Source organism: Sminthopsis crassicaudata, chromosome 6 (genome assembly GCF_048593235.1).
Source record: "Sminthopsis crassicaudata isolate SCR6 chromosome 6, ASM4859323v1, whole genome shotgun sequence".
Classification (NCBI taxonomy): domain Eukaryota; kingdom Metazoa; phylum Chordata; class Mammalia; order Dasyuromorphia; family Dasyuridae; genus Sminthopsis; species Sminthopsis crassicaudata.
In genome coordinates this window covers 70,365,739-70,386,569 of record NC_133622.1, presented here as the reverse complement: position 1 = coordinate 70,386,569, position 20,831 = coordinate 70,365,739, and the positions used below count along the sequence as shown (strand labels likewise).

The 20,831-nt window shown below is 35.2% G+C and overlaps 1 protein-coding gene across 5 annotated transcripts in view; it reads left to right on the top strand.

Annotated features, from left to right (window-relative positions):
* The window catches only part of INPP4B (inositol polyphosphate-4-phosphatase type II B), a 910,680-nt gene that overhangs the window by 635,011 nt on the left and 254,838 nt on the right, over positions 1-20,831 (top strand). For 3 of the 5 annotated variants that reach the window (XM_074275067.1, XM_074275068.1, XM_074275070.1), the window contains 2 exons: positions 181-292; positions 20,361-20,433. In XM_074275067.1, coding sequence (XP_074131168.1) covers positions 181-292; positions 20,361-20,433 — 185 coding nt within the window. Of the gene's footprint in view, positions 1-180; positions 293-16,070; positions 16,163-20,360; positions 20,434-20,831 lie in introns of all 5 variants that reach the window. The other 2 variants (XM_074275071.1, XM_074275072.1) reach the window with 1 other exon arrangement.

Genomic DNA, 20,831 nt, shown 5'->3' with positions numbered 1-20,831 from the left:
AGAGTTTTATGGGAAAAATATCCCATTGTTGCCTTCATTTTATGTTTATAAGAAATTACTGTGATGCAACTAAAGAACCTACAAAATGGACTGCATAGAAAATGTTTCCTCAAGGAAAGCTTCTTTTCCTGGGCACTCTGGGGGCTGAAGGAAGATTTTATCTTTTGTTTTTGGTTTCAGATCTTCCGATGGTGGAAAAGCTGTTGGTACCATAGAAGTCAATCTTTTGAAGATGGGGGAGATAGAGGATGGGGAAACCGACCACATCACAACAGATGCGCAGGGACAAAAGGTAGGATTTCAGGCAGCTCATTGCACAAATTAAATTAGAAATGATCAGCTGCACCAGATGCCTCTGTTGTTAACACCGCAGTGTGGTTTAAACTCTCATTATTCAAAAAGAAAAATGAGAAAGCAGCCCCAGAACTGGAATATAAGATAGGGGTTCAATCCTTTGAACTGTGGGAAAAAAATGCATAAGAGTATAGTCTTCAGAAACACTTGCTCATTGGTGGAGTTCTCCTTGGTATGCATTACCCTTCCCCAATAGAACAAAGATAGTCATTTCCACTTCATTTTTGCAATAATTAATCATTGCCCAAGAGTGTTGAAAAACAGTGAGACCATTGCTTTCCATTCCCAATATCTTCTTCAGAAAGAGATGAATTTTGATTTGACTGTAATTTTTAGAAACAGTAGGGTCAGACTTTTGTATGAAAATATGGTACTCGATGAAATTAAGGGAAGAGACAGAATCTAATAAGGAAGGTGAGCTATGAAGGAAGGCTAAATCTGAGATAAAGCCTAGTCACTCTTCCTTCCGTGAAGCTTCCTTGAAGCAGGGTGAGCTCTGCTTCATGCCAGCAATTATTTGCCGTGCTGTTACCTTCTTTCTTTATGACTAGCCTGTCCCTGGGGTCTATTTTGTCTTCAAAAGGAAGTTATTTGGGGGGAACGTGCTATTTGCAAGGCAAAATTATCTCTCAGAAAAAAAATGCATTTTCTACAGATTCATGATAGATGGCCTCGAAATGAGACAATGGGGAGCAGATTTCCATTATGCTCCTTATTTGAATATGTATCTGGCAATTTAGTAGAATTGAAAGTCCTAGATTTGGAAGGGGGGAAGGTTAGAAGACCCTGAGGTTCAGTATCTGCCCTGACACTTGGATAAGCATCTTTTCCCCTTCTAGATTGCAGTTTCTTCATCTGCAAATGAGGGCATGAGATTCAATTGATATTATGTACCAAACAGGTGCATGAAATCATGCAGGGTCTTAGAGAAAACAGAGCAGATGCTTCCCTCATGGAGGTTACAATCTATTGGAGGGCTGCCATGTGTTTGACAATAGAGCTAAGTACAGAGAAGGGAAGAGGCTCTGATAGCTGAGGAGATCAGCAAAAGGCATGATCTTCAGATGAATCTTGAAGGAAGCTAAAGCAGGTGGGACATGTGAATCTGCTTAGGACATGATGTGTGCTATGTCCCTCCTTGAAAAACTCCCATTTCTATAATTCTCTGAAAGTTGACAAAGTTTTTCCTATGACATCCATCTATAAAACACTGTGAAGACAATCATTTAATTCAAATCACAGATTCATTAAATGACATAAGGGTGCCTCTAATTGAATTTATATCTGAAAAATGCTTCCAGCTTCATTTTCACCCCAATCATTTTCTTCTGCTTTATCCTCCAACTTAGATTTTGCCTGGGAGAAGCAGAGCATTTGGCTGTATTTGTGCTGCATAAGAATTCTAATCAAATCAGTGACACAATTGCCTCTGGATAGGTCAATTGACTGTCCTTTAGCACCTTCTTTTTGACTTTCCAGTCTTAATTCCTTTCCCTGTCACTCTTCCATATGTTTCCCTTCCTCCGGACATAAACTTATTGGGAGCAGAGTTTGTCTCACTTTTAGATTGTGTATCCAGTGAATACCCCGGTGCTTGCTTATTTATTCACTGAAGACTCTTATATCATCCCTACGTCTTCTCTTTTTCAGGTTCTCTGAAATTCATGTAACCAATTTATTCATCTCAGCATCTAGATTATCCTTTTCTGAGATAGTTCTTTCTTGTCTATGGCATTGCTAAAATGGGATGTCCAGAACTGAACACAGCATTCCAGATTTGGTCAGATCAGAGAAGAGTCCAGTACATCTTGTGTATCTCCTTCTAGAAATAACACGTCTTCTAATGTAGCCTAGAATAGTAATGATAGGGATAATAATAGCATCTACCTTCTAGAGTTATGAGGATTGAATGAGAAAAATATTTATATAACATTTCACAGGGCTTGACACATAGCAAATGCTAGAAAAAATGTTATTATTTTTATTATCATTGTCATCAACAACAGCGTATTTGGTTGCTTTCATTGAGTAAATTTAAGCTTCTAAAAAAAGTTTCTTAAAACACAAAATTTTCTTTATTCTAAGTATGGTCTAACCCCTGCATATGGGGTCTTATAACTGAATATGGGGTTAAAAAATTGTGATTTACTATCAATAAATATTTCATCTATACATCTATTTTATATACCTGGAATCACACAAATATTCTCTAGTGAAAAGGGGTCCTGAGTTGAAAAAGTTGGAAAAAGCCTTTTTTTATATTCTATTCTTCTGCACTTCTGTAGCGATTCCATCCAACTTGTTGAGGGCCTTTTTTTTTTTTTTTACCATTATATGAGTATAAGTTAACCAGGCAGAATTTCTATTGATTTTTCTCTCATTTTTATTGCATAACTACCTCACCTCCTTTTCTAGTCATATTGCTTTCTAATAATATCTTTTATTTCACTTCCATAGCTTGAACATCCAACTAAAAATTATAGTTGGGGCAATTAAATGTCCTACTTTTCTCTTCCATGGATATTTAAGTAAAACAAATTTGATGAACTGGGATATTATTTAGGAGCCCCTACAATATTTGAGAGATTAATTATAGCATAATCAACAAATAGGAATTCATGGAAGACCTCACCATTAATATAGAATTCCTATTCCATTTGAATTCTTTGAGAGATCAGTGATGAATGCTTTGGCAAATGTACATCCCTCTGCTTTATGATTTCACATCATCAAAGGATAGCTGAACAAAGTGACCTAAGTTTTTATGTTTTCAAACAATCTTTTGTGATTATACTACCTGTGTAGAAGATGACTTATTAAAAATTACTTAAAGTGGTATCTTTCCCTACCAAATTAAAAAGCACAGTAGAGTTTTTGTTGTCTTCTCAACAACTTCCAATTATTTCCATATTGGGGATTGAAAGATAAACACAAATTAGTTGTAGCCTTTTAGCTTACATGTTTTTCTAAGAAGTTATTGAGAACTCTTTTTATAGATTAAAGAACTGGGTGAGAGAAGTGACCTACCCATGTAAGTGAAAGAGCCAAGATTCTTGGCCAGGTTTTTGAACACCAAATGGAGCACTCATTCCACTAACCCCATACTACCAAATGCCTGTTCAAGCAACTGGAACCAAATCTAAATTTCCTTCTCTGTCATATCCATTATTCATTTTGTGAATCCGTAGGAAATAAATTAGTGTCACCAGAATAGAATTTGGCCCAACACCATACACAATTGACTTATTTTTCAGCCAAATTCCTTCCCTCTGAATACAAAGAAAGTGCTCTGATATAGGATTGCTATACACAAAAAGACTAAAAACATGACAAACATGTCAGAGTATGTCCCACTTCTCTGTACCCTGTTTGCAATAGAAAGGAGGTTGAACCTTAAACAAGGGAGAGATACTGATTGTTTGAACATTGGCAAGTGGTTTATCCTCTCTATGCAAGAGGCAACGTACCAGGCACTGATGCATTGCGATTAGCCTTGGAGGGAGAGAATTCTTTATATTGAGACAATCACATGTCTTTTAAGTACTCTTATGGTACCTACCAACCAAAGAAGTAACTAGCTTCTCCAGTCTGACAGCCCTTCCTGCTTTAGAGCCAGTACTCTCCATTGTTTCCTCTTTAGTTTATGGTGGATAATCAAAATTTAGTTATTTCCCCCTCCCAGATTCCTACTGAAGCCTTGTGTAGATGGAATCATTCTGCTGATTGTTTCTTACAGAGCAATAGTGTTCCATACACACACACATATACACACACACACACACACACACTCACTCTCCAGTTTCCAGTTTCTAGCAACTACAAAAAGGGCTGCCACAAAAATTTTTGCACTTGTGAGTCCCTTTCCCTCCTCTAAGATCTCTTTGGGATATAATCCCAGTTAGTAACACTGCTGGATCAAAGGGTATGTACAGTTTGATAACTTTTTGAGCATAGTTCCTATTTTGCTTTCCAGAATGGTTGGATCTGTTCACAGCTCCACCAACAATATATCAATGTCCCAGTTTTCCCACAGCCCTTCCAACATCTATCATTATCTTTATATTTCTCATTATCATTATATTTCTCAAATAGTGAGTTCTTATCCCAAAAGGTGGGGTCTTTGGGTTTGTCAAATACTAGATTGTTATAGTCATTGGGTATTTTGTTCTGTAAACCTAACCAGTAGCAAATGATTTTGATGCGTGCTGCTTTATAATATAGTTGTAGATCTGGTACAGTTAGGCCACCTTCATTTGCTTTTCTCTTCATTAATTACTTTGAAATTCTTGACCTTTTGTTCTTCCAGATGAATTTTATTTTATGTTATTTTTTTCTAGTTCAGCAAAATAGTTTCTTGGGAGTTTGATTGGAATAGCACTAAATAAATCGATTAGTTTAGGGAGTATTGTCATCTTTATTATATTCACTCGACCTATCTATAAGCATTTGATATTTTTCCAATTGCTTAGATCTGATTTTATTTGTGTGGAAAGTGTTTTATAGTTTTGCTCAAATAGTTCCTGACTTTCCCTTGGCAGATAAATTTCCAAAATATTTCATATTAATAACAGTTATTTTAAATGGAATTTCTCTTTGTATCTCTTGCTGATGATTTATGTGGATTTATTTTTATCCTACAACTTCTAAAATTATGGATTATTTCTAATAACTTTTTAGTTGATTCTCTGGGGTTCTCTAAGTATACCATCATATCATCTGCAAGAGTAATCATAACCTACTCTAATTTCTTTAATCTCTTTCTCTTCTCATTGTCAAGGCTAGCATTTCTAATACAATATTGAATTGTAATGGTGATAGTGGGCAACCTAGTTTCATCGCTGATCTTATTGGGAATGGTTCTACTTTATCCCTATTACATATGATGCTTGCTGATGGTTTTAAATAGATGCTACTGACTATTTTAAGAAAAAGCCTATTTATTCCTATACTCTTTAGTGTTTTAGATAGGAATGGATATTGGACTTTATCAAATGCTTTTTCTGCATCTATTGAGATGATCACATGTTTTTTGTTTATCTGGTTATTGATATAGCTAATTATGCTAATAGTTTTCCTAATATTGAACCAGCCCTGCATTAATAAGTATAAATCTTACTTGGTCGTGGTATATTATCCTGGGAATGATAATCTGTAATCTCTTTGCTAATATTTTATTTAACATTTTTGCATCAATATTCATTAGGGAGATTGGTCTATAATTTTCTTTCTCTGTTTTCATCTTACCTGGTTTAGGTGTCAGTACCATGTCTGTGTCATAAAAGGAATTTGGTAATAGTCATTCATTCCCTATTTTTTCAAATAGTTTATATAAAACTGGAGTAAATTGTTCTTTAAATGTTTGGTAGAATTCACATGTAAATCCATCTGGTCCTGGGGATTTTTTCTTAGGTAGTTGATTAATAGCTTTTTCTATTTCTTTTTCTGAAATGGGACTATTCATGTAATTTATTTCCTCTTCTATTAATTTAGACAATCTATATTTTTGTAGATATTACTCCATTTCACTTAGGTTGTAAAATTTATTGGCATAAAGTTGGGCAAAGTAACTCCTGATAATTATTCTAGCTTTTTCTTCTTTGGTGAATAGTTCTACCTTTTCATTTTTGAGACTAACAATTTGATTTTCCTCTTTCCTTTTTTTAATCAAATTAACTAAAGGTTTATCTATTTTGTTAGTTTTTTTCATAAAACCAAGTCTTAGTTGTATTAATTAATTCAATAGTTTTTAATTCAATTAATTAATTCAATGTTTTGTTTTGTTTTGTTTTTTTAGTTTCAGTTTTATTGATCTCTTTTATTTATTTATTATTATTTTTTTTTAGAATTTCAAGTTTGGTATTTGATTGGGGATTTTTAATTTGTTCTTTTTCTAGCTTTTTTAGTTGCAAGCCCAATTTATTGATCTTCTCTTTCTCTAGTTTATGCAAGTAAACTTCTAGAGATATAAAATTTCCCCTTATTACCACTTTGGCTGCATCCCACAAATTTTGGTATGTTGTCTCATTATTGTCATTCTCTTGGATGAAATTATTGATTGTGTCTATGATTCGCTATTTCACCCATTGATTCTTTTGGATGGGATGATTTAGTTTCCAATTTCTTTTTGGTCTATTTCACCCTGGCCCTTCATTGAATGTAATTTTTATTGCATCGTGATCTGAAAAAAATCCATTTACTATTTCTGCCTTTCTGCATTTGATTTTGAGTTCTTTATGTTTATATATATGGCCAATTTTTGTATAGGTTCCATGAACTGCTGAGAAGAAAATGTACTCCTTTCTGTCTCCATTCAATTTTCTCCATAGATAGATCTATCATATCTAGTTTTTCTAGTATTCTATTAACCTCTTTATTTTGTGGTTTGGTTTATCTAGTTCCGAGAGAGTAAGATTGAGAGCTTCCACTATTACAGTTTTGCTGTCTATTTATTCTTTCAACTCTCTTAACTTCTCCTTTAGGAATTTAAACACTATACAGCTTGGTGCATATATATTTAATATTGATATTGCTTTATTATCTATCACACCCTTTAGCAAGATATAGTTTTCTTTCTTATCTCTTTTAATTAGATCAATTTTTGCTTTTGCTTGATCTGAGATCAGGATGGCTACTGTTACTTTTTTTTTTTTTTTTCTACTTCACCTTAAGCATAATAGATTCTGCTTCAGCCTTTTACCTTTACTCTGTATGTATCATTCTGTTTTAAATGTGTTTCTTGTAAACAATATTCTGGCTTTTAATCCAGTCTGAGATCTGCTTACATTTCATAGAGGCTTCACCCCATTCACTTTTACAGTTAAAACTACTAATTCTGTATTTCCTGCCATCACATTAACCCCAGATTATGTTTTTCTCTTTCCTTTCCCCTTTCTCTCCTACCCAGTATTTTACTTATGAGCACTACTTGCCTCAAGCATTCCTCCCCCTTTAGAGACACTCCCCCTTTCTTATACCTTTCCCTTACTATTTCTCTTTTCTTTTCTATTTAGCCTACCCTTTCCCTTTTCTCCTTTTCCCTCCCATTTTTCTATAAGATGCGAGATGTTTTTCCATAAAACCAAATATATCTAATATTCTTCCTGTGGGCCAAATCTGATCACAAAATATCTGTCATCCCCATTCTTTCCCTCAATTAAAATGTTTTCTATGCCCCTTCCTAAGATGTAATTTTCCTCATTTTGCCTCCACTTTCCCCTTTTTTCCCTCTTACAATACCCTTTCCATCTCTAGTTTCTTTTTTATATTATAATAGTAAAATCAGATTATACATGAATTCTCAATGTATACCCATAACAGAAATACAGTTCTCAAGAGTTATTTTTTCTTTTTATCTTTTTATGCTTTTCTTGAGTTCTATATTTTGAAGACAAGTTTTTTGTTTAGCTCTGATCTTTTCATAAAAAATAAATGGAATTCACAAGTTTAATTGAATGTTCATCTTCTTCCCTGAAAGACAATGCTCAGTTTAGCAGGGTAATTTATTCTTGGCTGTATTCCAAGTTCTTTCACCTTTCAGAATATCAGATTCCAGGCCCTCCAGTCCTTTAAAGTGGAAGCTGGTAAGTCCTAAGTAATCCTTATTGTGGCTCCTCTTTTTAAAATTGTTTCTTTCTGGCTGCTTGTAATATTTTTTCCTTGGCCCAATAATTCTCAAATTTAGTCATGAGATTCTTTGGGGTTTTATTTTTGGGGTCTCTTTCAGGAAGCATTCAGTGAATTCTTTCTATGGTCATTTTACCTTTTGTTTCTATGATATCCAAGTAGTTCTCTTTGATGATTTTTTGAAAAGGTAGTGTCTAGGCTCTTTTTTTTCATCATGTATTTCAGGGAGTCCAGTAATTCTTAGATTGTCTCTCCGAGATCTATTTTCCAGGTCAGTTATTTTCCCAGTTAGATATTTTACATTTTTTCTATTTTTTCATTGTTTTGGTATTGCTTAACTGATTTTTGTTGTCTCATGGAGTCATCCATTTCCATTTATTCAATTCTGATTTTTAGTGAATTATTTTCTTCGTTAACTTATTATATTTCTTTTCGTATTTGCCCAATTGAATTAAAAAAAAAATTGTTTTGTTCTATGGGATTTTTTTTTTCCATTTCACAAATTCTATTTTTTTTTTACTGAGTTATTTTCTTTTTCCATTTCACAAATTCTGTTTTATAAAAAGTTATTTTCTTTTTATGTTTCACAAATTCTGTTTTTCTGGGAGTTGCTTTCTTTTTCCATTTTATCAAATTTAATTTTTAATGAGGATATCCTTTTTCCATTTCACTAAGTCTGTTTTGTAGTAAATTTTCTTCAGATAGTTTCTGTGTTGCTTTTTCTAAATCCTCTTGCAATTTTTTTCATTGCCTTTTCACCTTTTTCTTCTAGTTCTCTTTTAAGATCCTTTTTAATTCCTTCTAGGAGAGCCTTGTGTGATGGGGATCAGGTTATATTGCCTTTTGGGGCTTCATCTGGAGACAATCAGTCTTTATCTCCTCAGGCTTTGAATTATGTTGTTTTCTTTCACCATAAAAACTGCCTATAATCAGAGTCCTCTTTACTTTTTTACTCTCTTTTTTTTTTTTTTTTCAAGTTAAGGCCTGCCATTAGGGCGGCAGGGAAGATTTTCCAAGTGACTGCAGTTCATTGACTGTGTCAGTGCTTGTTCACTCTAGGTGCTGGGTGGTTGTGTTGAGGTCCTGTGAGATTCTGGCTTTTGGGGGTTCATTATTGCTTTTTTGTATTTGAGTTGGATGTTTTATAACTTCTCTGCTGATCTACTGGCTTGCAACCAGGACAGAGTGGCCAACACTGCTGTAGATTCCTGTAGATTGCTCCCTGTAGATTCTCTACCCCATGGAGTCTTCACCTCCTGTGGAATCAGTACCACCCTGGGGATTCTTCAATGTCTGTGCTGGTGTTTGTACTCAGGTGGTTGCGCTGGCTGCCTCCCTCCCATTTCTAATTAAAATGTACCTCTTAGGGTGAATTGTCTTCAAAATTATCTTTTGCTGATAATTTGTTGCACTCCCAATATTTGGGTGTTCTGTGTTCCAGAGCTAAATCAGAAGCTGAATTTCATAATTAGTGTGAGGGTTGTAGAAAAAGGCAGAGAGAAACTTATATTGTCTCCACTATCTTGGTTCCACCCCTGGAAGTCCCTTCCCTTGACATCTTAAAGTCTAAGAGTTGTTTTTTTCCCCACCTTTCTGATATTTTCAGCTCTGTTCAAACCATCTTTTCATTTGCTATTACAACTACCTACCTACCTAAGCCCTCTCTCTGTCTTTCCTCCTCTTCTCTCCCTTTCTTTTTCTCTGTCTCTCTGCCTCTTTGTCTTGATCTCTGTCTCTGTCTCTATCTCTGTATCTCTCCTTCCCTCTGCTTCTCCCTCTCCCTCTTCTTCCCTCCCTTCTCTCTCTCTCTCTCTCTCTCTCTCTCTCTCTCTCTCTCTCTCTCTCTCTCTCTCTCTCTCTCTATTTCACTCTCTTCCTCATATCACTCCCCCTCTCTTTTTCCCTCCCTCTCTCTTTCTGTCTTTGTCTCTCTCTTGCTTATTTACTTCTTAAAATGCAGTTCTTTTTAACAAGCTTCTTTCCATATCTTATCTATTGAAATATTCACAATTGTGGGTAGCTTTTAAGTGGGATTTGGCATCAGAAGACCTGATATTATTACTAGCCCTTTGAGTCATTACATGTGTAAGATTGTGCCAGTTAATTCAACTTTCTGGGTCTTACTTTATTTGCAAGATAAAAGCAATGGACTGGATGATCTTGAACCTCCCTTCTAGCTCTAAATTCTATAAACTTTTATGGGTACAGGTGGGTAGAAGCAGCAGTGTGCAGAACTGACCTGTGTCTGAGTTGGTAAGGAGAGAGATGAGTGGGGCTGAAAATGGAGCAGAAGGCCAATGGCAGAACAAGTTCCCTCTAAATTCTAATGTCCTCTCAAGACCCTTCTTGACCACCTGGCCCAAATGGCCCACTGCCCAGAATAAGCTACAACTCCCTTTACCTGGTTCCCCTTCCCCCTTTGAGAGACAGTGAATGCTCCATTGTGCTGTTTTTGCAGAATGAGAGCATGAATGTGAAATGACCATTCCTTTCTTTGACTTACATCCTCAAAGATCCAACTGCACAATACTAGAAACAAGAAGTATCTGAGTTATTATTCACTTATGCTGCTATCAAGCCACAGGCAAAAAAAAAGCTTGACAGACAAAGACTTGACCCTCAACATGCTGAGAGGAGAGCCTAAGCACAGGCTACCACTTGGCTGAGGTGTTTCATGTTTCAAACCTTTTATCTTTTACTATTAAAAAAAAAAAGACCAAGATTATAACTTCTCTTATGAGCCATATAAATATCCAAGTTTGTATAGAGAAAAATGTATATTACTGTACTAAATGCACATGACATTTAAGATGCTATATATTTTCTCAACAGTAGTTTACTTTTCCAATTACCTGTAAAGATAGTTTTCAAAATTCATTTTTATAAGTTTGTATTTCAAAGTTTTTCTCCCTCCCTCTCTTACTTCCTCCATCCCCAAGACAGCAAGAAATCTGACATAGGTTAATCATTTTAATCATTTTCCATATTTGTCATATTTAGAGGCAGTTTTGAAAAAAGGTGTCATCACTAGGTAAGATACCTGTGGTATAGCATATAATAAGAGGCAGTGTTCAAAATGGATAGTGTGGGATTCCAGGACTCAAAAGACCTGGGTTCAGATTCCATTTGTCTTCCCAGTCTTTCTCTTCATTTGTCACAGGAGTCTAATAATAACTGCACTACTACATCAATCATGAGGCCCAAAGGTGTTAAATTATGTAAATTGCTTAGCAAAATTTAAGTCACTATATAAATATCAGTAGTGATTACATAGAAATGTCAATCTCTATGGCAGTTTTCAAAATTATTAACATTTTCTCCTAAGCATCATCTCAAGGAGAATTAATTAATATTAACTTAATATTAAGAATAATAACTTAAAAACTAATAGTAGTAGTGCAAATTAGTAGTGCTAAAAATAGCACTGCTAGTGAACTTAAGTTCAGTACTTAATTAATGTAAATAAGAAAAAAATTGAAAATACTCAATCCTCCCTTGTCAGGCATTTCCAATTGCTCACCTACTCCTCTGGTTAGAAATGTTGCCTCAGTTTTGACTCTCTTTCTGTCACACTCAACTAGCCCCTTCTAAAACTTAACAACTTTCATTTTGTAAGACAGAATAGTAATCAGCAAAGGACAGGTAGGGCTTTGTCCAGCTCCCCTGGCACAAGGGGATGGGGCACTCCAATTTTTTGGGGGGAGTGATGCACATATTGCCTAGTTATCCTTCAAAGATCTATAATAACTCTGGGGTCTTGCCACCCTGTCAGTCTTCTCATACTCCATCCTTTTCTAAGCCCCCAATGACACAGGCCTACTTGCTCTACTTCTCAACCAATCATGTGGCTAGTCCCTGAACTAAAATATTCTCCCTCCTCACCTGTATCTCTTGGCTTCCTTTGTTTCATCCCAGAAAGCTCAACTCTCACTTCATTTCAGGAAATCTCTTCCCATTCTTTCCCTCTCAAGCCTCCAATCTTGTGTCTTCCCTCCACCATTCACTTTCCTGTTCACTTTCTTTTATATGTACATAATTATATACATGCTGTCTCCCCATTACAAAGTGAAGTCCTCTATGGCAGGGACAGAGTTTTTTTTTTTTTTTTTCCTTTCTTTATAATCCCTGTGCTTGGCAAAATACATACCACATCCTAAGCACTTAATGAATGTATGTTGACTGACAACTCATGCTCTTGAACTCACCTCTCTGCAAGTTAGTTTTCATGAGGTGACCTTCCCATACAATTCATTCAGAGTCAAGAATCAATCTGGCTCCTTTTTCAGCTATTTCTAACACCTTTTCCTTTCAATTCCCTCTCTACTATGCTGCTAGACTAATTTCTCCCCTTTTCCCTATGTTTGAAAGCCTATGTCCTATTTCTCCATTATACTCTTTTTATGATATGTTAGCACGATACAGGAAAAAAAAATCTTCAAATCTCAGTTTCAGATGGTCTAGAGACCATCAAATCCCACTCAAACCTGAATAAGAATCCCCTTTATACCATACTCCAGCTTTTGTATACCTTTGGTGGGAGTGATCTAAAATCTCTTCAGTTAGTCATTTAGATACAGTTCTTTTCACATTTGTGTAGCTCTGATTACTTAGACACTTTCCCCTAATTTTAAGCATAAATCTGCTTCTCTTCAACTTCTATTATTCCCAAATTCTAACCATTGGGGTAAAGGAGAAACAAGTTTTATCTTTCTTTCATGGGACAATCATTTACATGTCAAATACATGAGCATTAGCTATGTAATCCTGAACAGGTCATTTTATCTCCAGAATCCTAATTTTCCATATCTCTATTATCAGACAGTGTGTTAGAGTGAAAAGACACCAGATTAGGGATCAGAAGAATTGGATCCAAACTCAAACTTTCAGAAACTTTGTAACTGTTATATTAATCAAGTCACTTTTGACCCTATAAAATATAAAAATTATTATACTATGTTTATATTAGGTGAAAATATTCATAGATACAGTTCTGATATAAAGAAACAAGTTCGAAGTGGCAAGGAGTTAGACATGGCCTCTTTTAAGCCATTAAAAGAAAATCTTATAAAACCAAAAATTTCCATCTGGAGCACACATTTTCCTTACTAAGTATTCTTATAATGGAGCTACTTAACCAAGGAAATATCTCTGAAAGTTTTTTTAATATAGTAATGGGTCAAATTTTTAACTACAATTATGTGAACATATACATAAGATATGACATTAAGTAATAAGAGAAAAAAAATAGAGAATTAAAGTGCCCACCTTAAAATGAATGGATTATATTAAAGAGTCCATAGAGGATATTTGATGCTACTTATTTTCCCTTAAAGCAAGTAAAATTAAAATCCCCAATTGCACCATTGGAGCAAACTATTTTCATATAAACATTTTTTAAGGGAAGTAAGAATTAAGAGAGAATAAGGAAAATATTGAAAGCCAAATTGAACAATATTTGAAATAGTTTGTAAATTTTTTGAAGGCAGAAGGCTATCTATGTAATTAAATCAACAATTTGGGGCAAAGACATATAGAAAAACACAGACAAAAATAAGTCAAGCAAGAATTATGATCTGTATTATGAGAGGGTTCACTCTCTCTCACTCTGGATCAGGGAATGATTCACTTGCCCTTTGGCAGATCAATGGAAGAGCTGTGTCAAAATGGAGAGTAGGTTTTCCACTTGAGTGCCTAGGAAGGAGGCAAGTTCTTACATACCCCTTAGCTACCTTTCATCCCTTTATCATCTCTGCCATTTTTGAAGAGGATACAGTAGAGGCAATGGAGACAGTGGTCTGGGAAAAGTCTTTGTTCTTATGTTCTTAAAGCTATGTTCTTATTTGTAATGAGAATAGCAACAAAAATGTCTTTCTTCAAAGCAAGAGTTCTTAATCTGTGGTCCATAAATACATAGTTATGAATTTTTAAAAAATTTTGACAACTGTATTTCAACACAATTGGCTTTCTTTATAATTCTCTGTATTTGATATATTTAAAAACGTTATTCTGAGGAGAAAAAATAATATTATTCACCACAAGGAAGTCATCTCCAAAGGTCCATAATACAAAAAGGGAGTTAAGAACCCTGTATTTAAAGGCTCATTGGCTCATTACACTAATAATTATATTCCACTTCCTGCTTGGCTTCTTTATTTTTCTTGGATTTCCTACAGAGATGAGTCTGAGGTTATTATTATTATTTTTTAAGATTAATTATATTTAAGAGGCCATTTGCATGACTTCAGAAAAATCACATTTTCAGGGGCAGCTAATTTGTGCAGTGGATAAAGCACCAGCCCTGAAGTCAGGAGGACCTGAGTTCAAATATGGCCTCAAACAATTAACACTTTCTACCCCTGTGATCTTAGGCAAGTCACTTAACCCCAATTGCCTCAGGAAAAATAAAAAAATCACATCTTCTTTCAATTCCCTATTTCCCCCCCCCCCCCAATCATTATGATACCTTTCCATTACTATCACAGAAGTTGTACCTGTCAGGATTTCAGGAATTTTATGCTCCTTTCATTGATGCTTGGATCCTTTTAGAGTGAGTCAACTCATTTTGAGTTGACATAGACAACATGCTATAGCCTATTTTCTGGCAATTGAACTTTTTCTATAAGAGCTAGACTGGTTCTTGAGCTAGACTCTACTTGAGCTAGACTTTTTCTATAAGAGCTAGATTGGTTCTTGAGCTAGATTCTACTAGTCTCTATCATCATATCCATCATGTGTCTGAGCCTGGTATCCTCTGGCAACCTTCCCACTACTTCCTTTTCCTGCTTCCTTTTATCCATTGTCTTCCCTGTTAAATTGTAATGTAGTCTCCCAAGGGAGAACCTTTCACAGCTTGAGTTCTACCGCCATAGGCTTTGATAATAACCCAGGTTTATCTTCAAGTAGTAATGAAGAACAAGAGAAAAACTTTGGGTTTAGAAATGGTAACAGTATTTTTGATTGACTGTCTTGTTGTGAGGAAAAAAATATGGCCGCTTTTATATGCTAAGTGGCCAAGCATAGCTAAATGGCAGAAAATCTTACACCCCTTTATTTCTGTAACCTGCGCTTAATATAAACCTTTAAATGTAACTAAAAGGGGACTATCCTCCACTGTTACCTGCCCCTTACTTCCTGCAATTATAATACATCAGATAGATGAAAGGGACTTCATTAAATCCTCCCTCCTCTTCTGTAAATCAATCAACAAATCAAAGAATAAACAGGAATTAAACTCCTGCTATGGGCTAGACTCAAATATCCATCCATTTTGAGAAATCCCTTAAATAATATTTCCACCAACAAGAACTGGTAACTTCACCTGTAACTTAATAGTTTTAGTTGTTGTCTGGAGTATTTAGAGATTGTTATTTACACATGAACTCATAATTAGTTTGTACCAGTGGAAAGACTTGAAACTATGTCTTTTTTCCTTCCCAACTAGCCTTCTGTCCTCTATGGAAGCTGCAAAGGTAGAATCACATGATATACATGGAAGTATTTTGAAAGGGGGAAAATGCTATTTAAATTAAAAACAAAACAAAACAAAACAAAAAACTATAAAACTCAGTCATCATTAGAATGTCAGTCTAGCTAGGATATTGGCTTAAAGAAGAATAGAAAAATCATGTTTATTTCAGCTTAAAGAAACTACTATTATATTAAATTTCTTCTTAAATATCTCTACTTGGAGACTTCTTGTTACATCTTGATCCTCCTAGAAGAACTTTCTAGCCCTTGCTATAAACCTGACCCAAATTATATCCTGTTAATCCCATTACAGTATATCTTGCTGACTTCACATCAATTTACTCTTCATCATCTACTTGGGTCATCCATCTGCTATTTTGAGGAAACTGCCCGGATCACAATTTCTCTGTTTCCCTCTTGAGCAATATAGATAGATAGATAGATTTATCTATCTATCTATCTGTATGTATAGATAGATAGATAGATAAGGCTATCTATCTATATAGATCTATATTATATATATAATATGTGTAGATATGTATGTATGTGTTTATATATATCATTTGATTCTCACAACAGTTCTGTGAGGTATTGTTTTATTATTTTTTTTAATCTCCACTTTACAGGTGAAGAAATTGAGGCTAAGAGATTGTGATTTGTCAAGATGGGATGTCAGCTAGCTAAGGGAGTGCCTCAGGCAAGATTTGGAGTGCCTCAGGCAAGATTTGAATTCAGATCTTCCTTATTCCAAGACCAGCCCTCTGCCACTCTACTTAGCTGCCTTGTGAGGTTATATAGTCAGATAAGCTCAAAAGTTTAGGAGGAGGATGTCATTGACTGCCATTTTTTATCTTATTTGTGTCCCTAATGCTTAACCCAGTGTCTGACACATAGTAGGTACTTAATTCATATTTACTGCACCTTATTATATGGAAGCCCTTTAAATTTTTTAGTAACATGGAAACAATTTATTTCTGAACCTCAATGGCTAAAGTAATTAGTAGAAAAAGACAGCTACAGTGTAGACTGCTTCTTCTGCCCTGAACATCATCCATCCCTAGGGAACTAATTTTCCATCTACCACCATTATCTACAATGATGTATGAGGACAAACTTTATACTACTTGTCCCTGATACAAAAAAAAAAAATTAAAAAAAATACTGGTTATGATTCTGAACACAGTGCTGACTCTAGTAATTACACAACCATGAATCTAAAACCCAAAGAAACATCAGGGGTCACCTAGTTCAACCCCCATGCTTTATAGATAAGGAAAATGAGCCCCTAGCCTGGTAAGGGGGCTTGCAAGAGTTATTTGGGTTCTAAGCTTTGCAGGTGGGATGTAGACTTGGGTTTTATGACTTGAAAGTCAATGCTTTTTACATTGTGTATTATGTCAGATTAGTATATATTTTCCAACAAAGGAAGATCCAAGTTTTGAAGTATTAGGGGATGGAGCCTTAGGGCTTAATTTTAAGAAGGTAAACTATAACCATTGGAAGCTTGATATGGAATAATCATAGAGATGAATCCCTCTGCAAATTTTCTTTGGTTATAGTAGCAAGGTTTACAACATATGCCAGAAAACTTATATACAACTGTGTAAATGATAGCAGAGTAGTAGTAGTAATCAACTAATGAACAACATTTGCTGCAAAGACAGAAAATGTACACAGAAAACAATTTTAAAAGCTAGAATACTTGAGATGTATTTATTCAATCAAGAAGTGTCTATTAACTACCACATGCAAAAGTGTGATTGATTCTGAAGAGTACTCCACTTATGGAGTGAATAGTTAGGTGGGTTCACTTCTGAAATTCTTTGTAGGGGAAATGACTTGTGATTAAAGAGAAAAGCCTAGTTTAGAAGAGAGAATATTGTCTCTAATGAAAACATAATAATTAGAGGTACTCTCGAGAGGATCAAAATCTGTAGTTAGCTTGTGTACATGAGTCATGGGAACATTGGTGCATAATGCAATATTTAAGGAATGAATATTACACTCTATAGATCAGTGTCACATTAACATCCTAAATATTTAACTTTCAATTTTTTTGGAGAGAGAATTGCCAGCCTTGTCTTTTTTTTTTTTTTTTTTTTACTAATGTGCTAAAAAATGAAAAGCTGTCCTTCAAGAATGGGTTATTTGACTATTATAACTTTACTGAGGATTATAACATGTTGGGAAGGAAAGATTTTTCTGACCCAAAAGAAAGATCTTCTCTTGGCAGAAAATGGTATCATTTCAGACACAGAGAATAGAAAGTGCTATGTTGAAGACAGCAAGAAAATGACAAGCTGATGTTGAAGGTTGACGTAAGGATGTACTAATACTTAGATATGTTATCTCATTAAAATGAATTTTCTCTTCAGGAAAGCAAATCATAAAATCTATTCCTATCTACTCATATGATACATATTGTGAAACTCTTGTTCAAGTCTTCCAAAACTTCATTTCAGAGGGTTTGCTCAGTTCTCCACATGCCTTCTTCATATTTTCTTGACATTAATAAATCAATCAGGAAATTTTCATTTAAGTACTTTTACACACCAGTCTGCGTATGCAAGCTTTCTTTCCATCATCATTCATTTTTTGCCTTTTTTCCTGTGCCCAGAGCAGGACAAATCAAAGCCCACAGTAATAACATGTTGGCTGGGAGCATAAAAGCTGTCCCTTGATTATTTACAGATGACACATTTTACATGGCTTTTTCTTTGTAATTCCTAATTTGTGATGTGTTGTGTGCATGTGCCCAGAGCCAATTATCTATCCCAAACCTAAGACAAGCAGAATGAGGTGAGGAGGGTAAGGCTCATTTTATTCTGTTTTCTTTTATTCCTAACATTTTTCCTTACTAGGTGGTAAAAATTGTCATTTCTAGATTGCTTAAGGTTTTAAAATGCTGTCAGCACCTTCCAAATTGGGTTCCCTTTAAATTCTGCTCCATTGAGCAAGGTCCCAGTTGACTATTCAGTAAACTCCAGTGGCTCCTTTTTACCTTTAGGATCAAATTTAAATCCTCTGAGTGTAGTTTAAAATCCTATATAACTTGGCTTCTTCCCAGCTTTCCATTCTTCTTATACCTCCATTGTCCCCAGCCTCATGCTCTATGATTCCTTTACCACTGGCCTTCCTCATCTCCTGCATCTAGGAAGTTTCGCTTACAGTCCTTCATGCTTGGAATAGTCTCTTTTATTTGACCTCCTAACTTCCTTGTCTTCCTTTAAATCTCAGCTAAAAAACAGCCTTCTGCAAGAAACCTTTCCCAGTACCACTTAAAACACAGAAGGACTTGACATGTCAATAGATGCAAGAACCTATTATTATTTTGCAATGAAATAAAATTTTTCAACTAGCTTCCATTTTCTTTGACTTGTGTATTTTTTTTTAAGTTTCAGTCATTTTCAACTCTTAAATGATCCCATTTGGGGATTTCTTGACAAAAATACTGGAGTGGTTTCCCATTTCCTTCCCCCTCATTTTACAGATGAGGAAACTGAGTCAAAGATGGTTGAATGATTTGCTTAGGATCCTGTGTCTGAAACTAAATTTGAACCTAGGAGGATATGTCTTTGTGCTTTCAAATCAAGTGCTTTATCTACTTTGCCACTAAGCCCTAAAAAAAATTCACTGATTCAATTGATGCTGCTTGGTCTTTTGAGATATTCTTAAATTCTCCTTCCATGGTATTTCCTCCTGAGATTACTACTAATTCTCTATATTGCTTGTTTGTATGTAGTTATTTGCATTTTATCTCCCATACAAACTATGAATTCCTTAAGGGCAGAGACTCTTTTGTCTTTCTTTGTATCCCTAGTGTTTAGAACAGTGCCTGGCACATGGTAGTAGATGCTTAATAAATGGTGGTTGATTGATTGAAACAGAAAATTGCCCACTTAGAAATTGAAACTGCAGGGAATTTGAAGAATGATTTCGCTTGAGATTTTCTACTGAAGTAATTTTCCACATGGGAAGTTTTTTTCTCAAATAAGTTTGAATTTTTCTCTTTATATTTGGTATATTTGTTTGCTAAGTGATCTTATTTTCTGACTGGAGGCGGAGGATAACTCATATGATCAAACAAATACTGGTGGCTGCCTGCCTATGGAAATGACAAAGGTCTCTTCTCACTTTCCTGGGGCCAATGAGGTTTTCCTTCATCTGGATGTAGCAAACTTCCCATGTCTAGGAATCAAAGAAAGGCTCAAACTTATAATTCATTTACAAGAAATAAAGGAAATGCCCCTCATTCTGCTGTTCCATGTCCCACTCCCTTCTATTCTCTGCATACACCCAGGTGAGATAAGGCAGTCATGCATGGCCCATTCATCACTAATGACAGTTACATATCATTGCAGAGATGATCTCATATTTTAATAGTGTCCTTCTCAACAAACATCTCTGTAGCTCGTTTTGTCAGTGACATGTTACTGGCTTAGGTTCTTTTGCCCTTGATAATCACGTATTGCCACCTACTTTATTCTCTGTTTAAAGTTGCATTTGCTGTAAATCAAAGGGAACTGTCTGCTGTTGGTCTGAAAGCAGCCCAGCTGAAAGAAACCCCTCTGAAACCATTCAACTTGTCACAAATGATTTTCTAGCTTGCCTTAACGCAGTTAGGAGTGTGCATCTCTAGCATGTTTGGGACAATAATTCACATTTTGCTATCTTTTGTAAACATTCTTTGGCTAGGAAGAGGATGTAGCCTGTGATTAAATAATGCAATTCTGTTTCATGGAAGAAATGTAAATCAATAATTAAAACCAAATGAGCTGAACAAAATGGGTAGGGCTGGAAAGAAAAGTTGTCAGGAGGGTTTGAGCCAAAGCTTCCCCAGGCAACATAAACTGTCTTCTAGTCTCTTGGTATTTGTCTGCTTGTTTTCAAAGCTCCAATTCCCTTTTCTTTTCCAGTGTGCATTGGCGTGTGAGTCCATTGCCCCAGAAGGCGTCAATGACAAGGACAGCTTACCTTTCTTAAATGCAGGTATGTGTCACAGTTTTGGAGATCCGGATTGGAACTCCTTTTTACTCCTCCACCTCTCATCTGGATATTACTTTATAGGGATCTTCAATATAATCTGCATTTACTTATTTGTGTTCATGTCAGTTTTTCACAATGGAGTATGTTCCTTGTTACATAGTAGGTGCTCACTAAATACCCCATGAATTTAATTGAATTCTAAATAGGTTCCGAGAATATGTGGGAAATTCTGAAATGAGCCATTTAGATTTATGGTTTCAAAACATTGAAAACTACCTTAATTTCATGATAGTACTTTTGGAAGTAAAAGAAATATTTTCAGAACAGTAAGTAATATTTGAAAATTACAAATGAAGAATAATTTCCTCCCCCAATTTTAAAACACTGCGATATTGAACAGA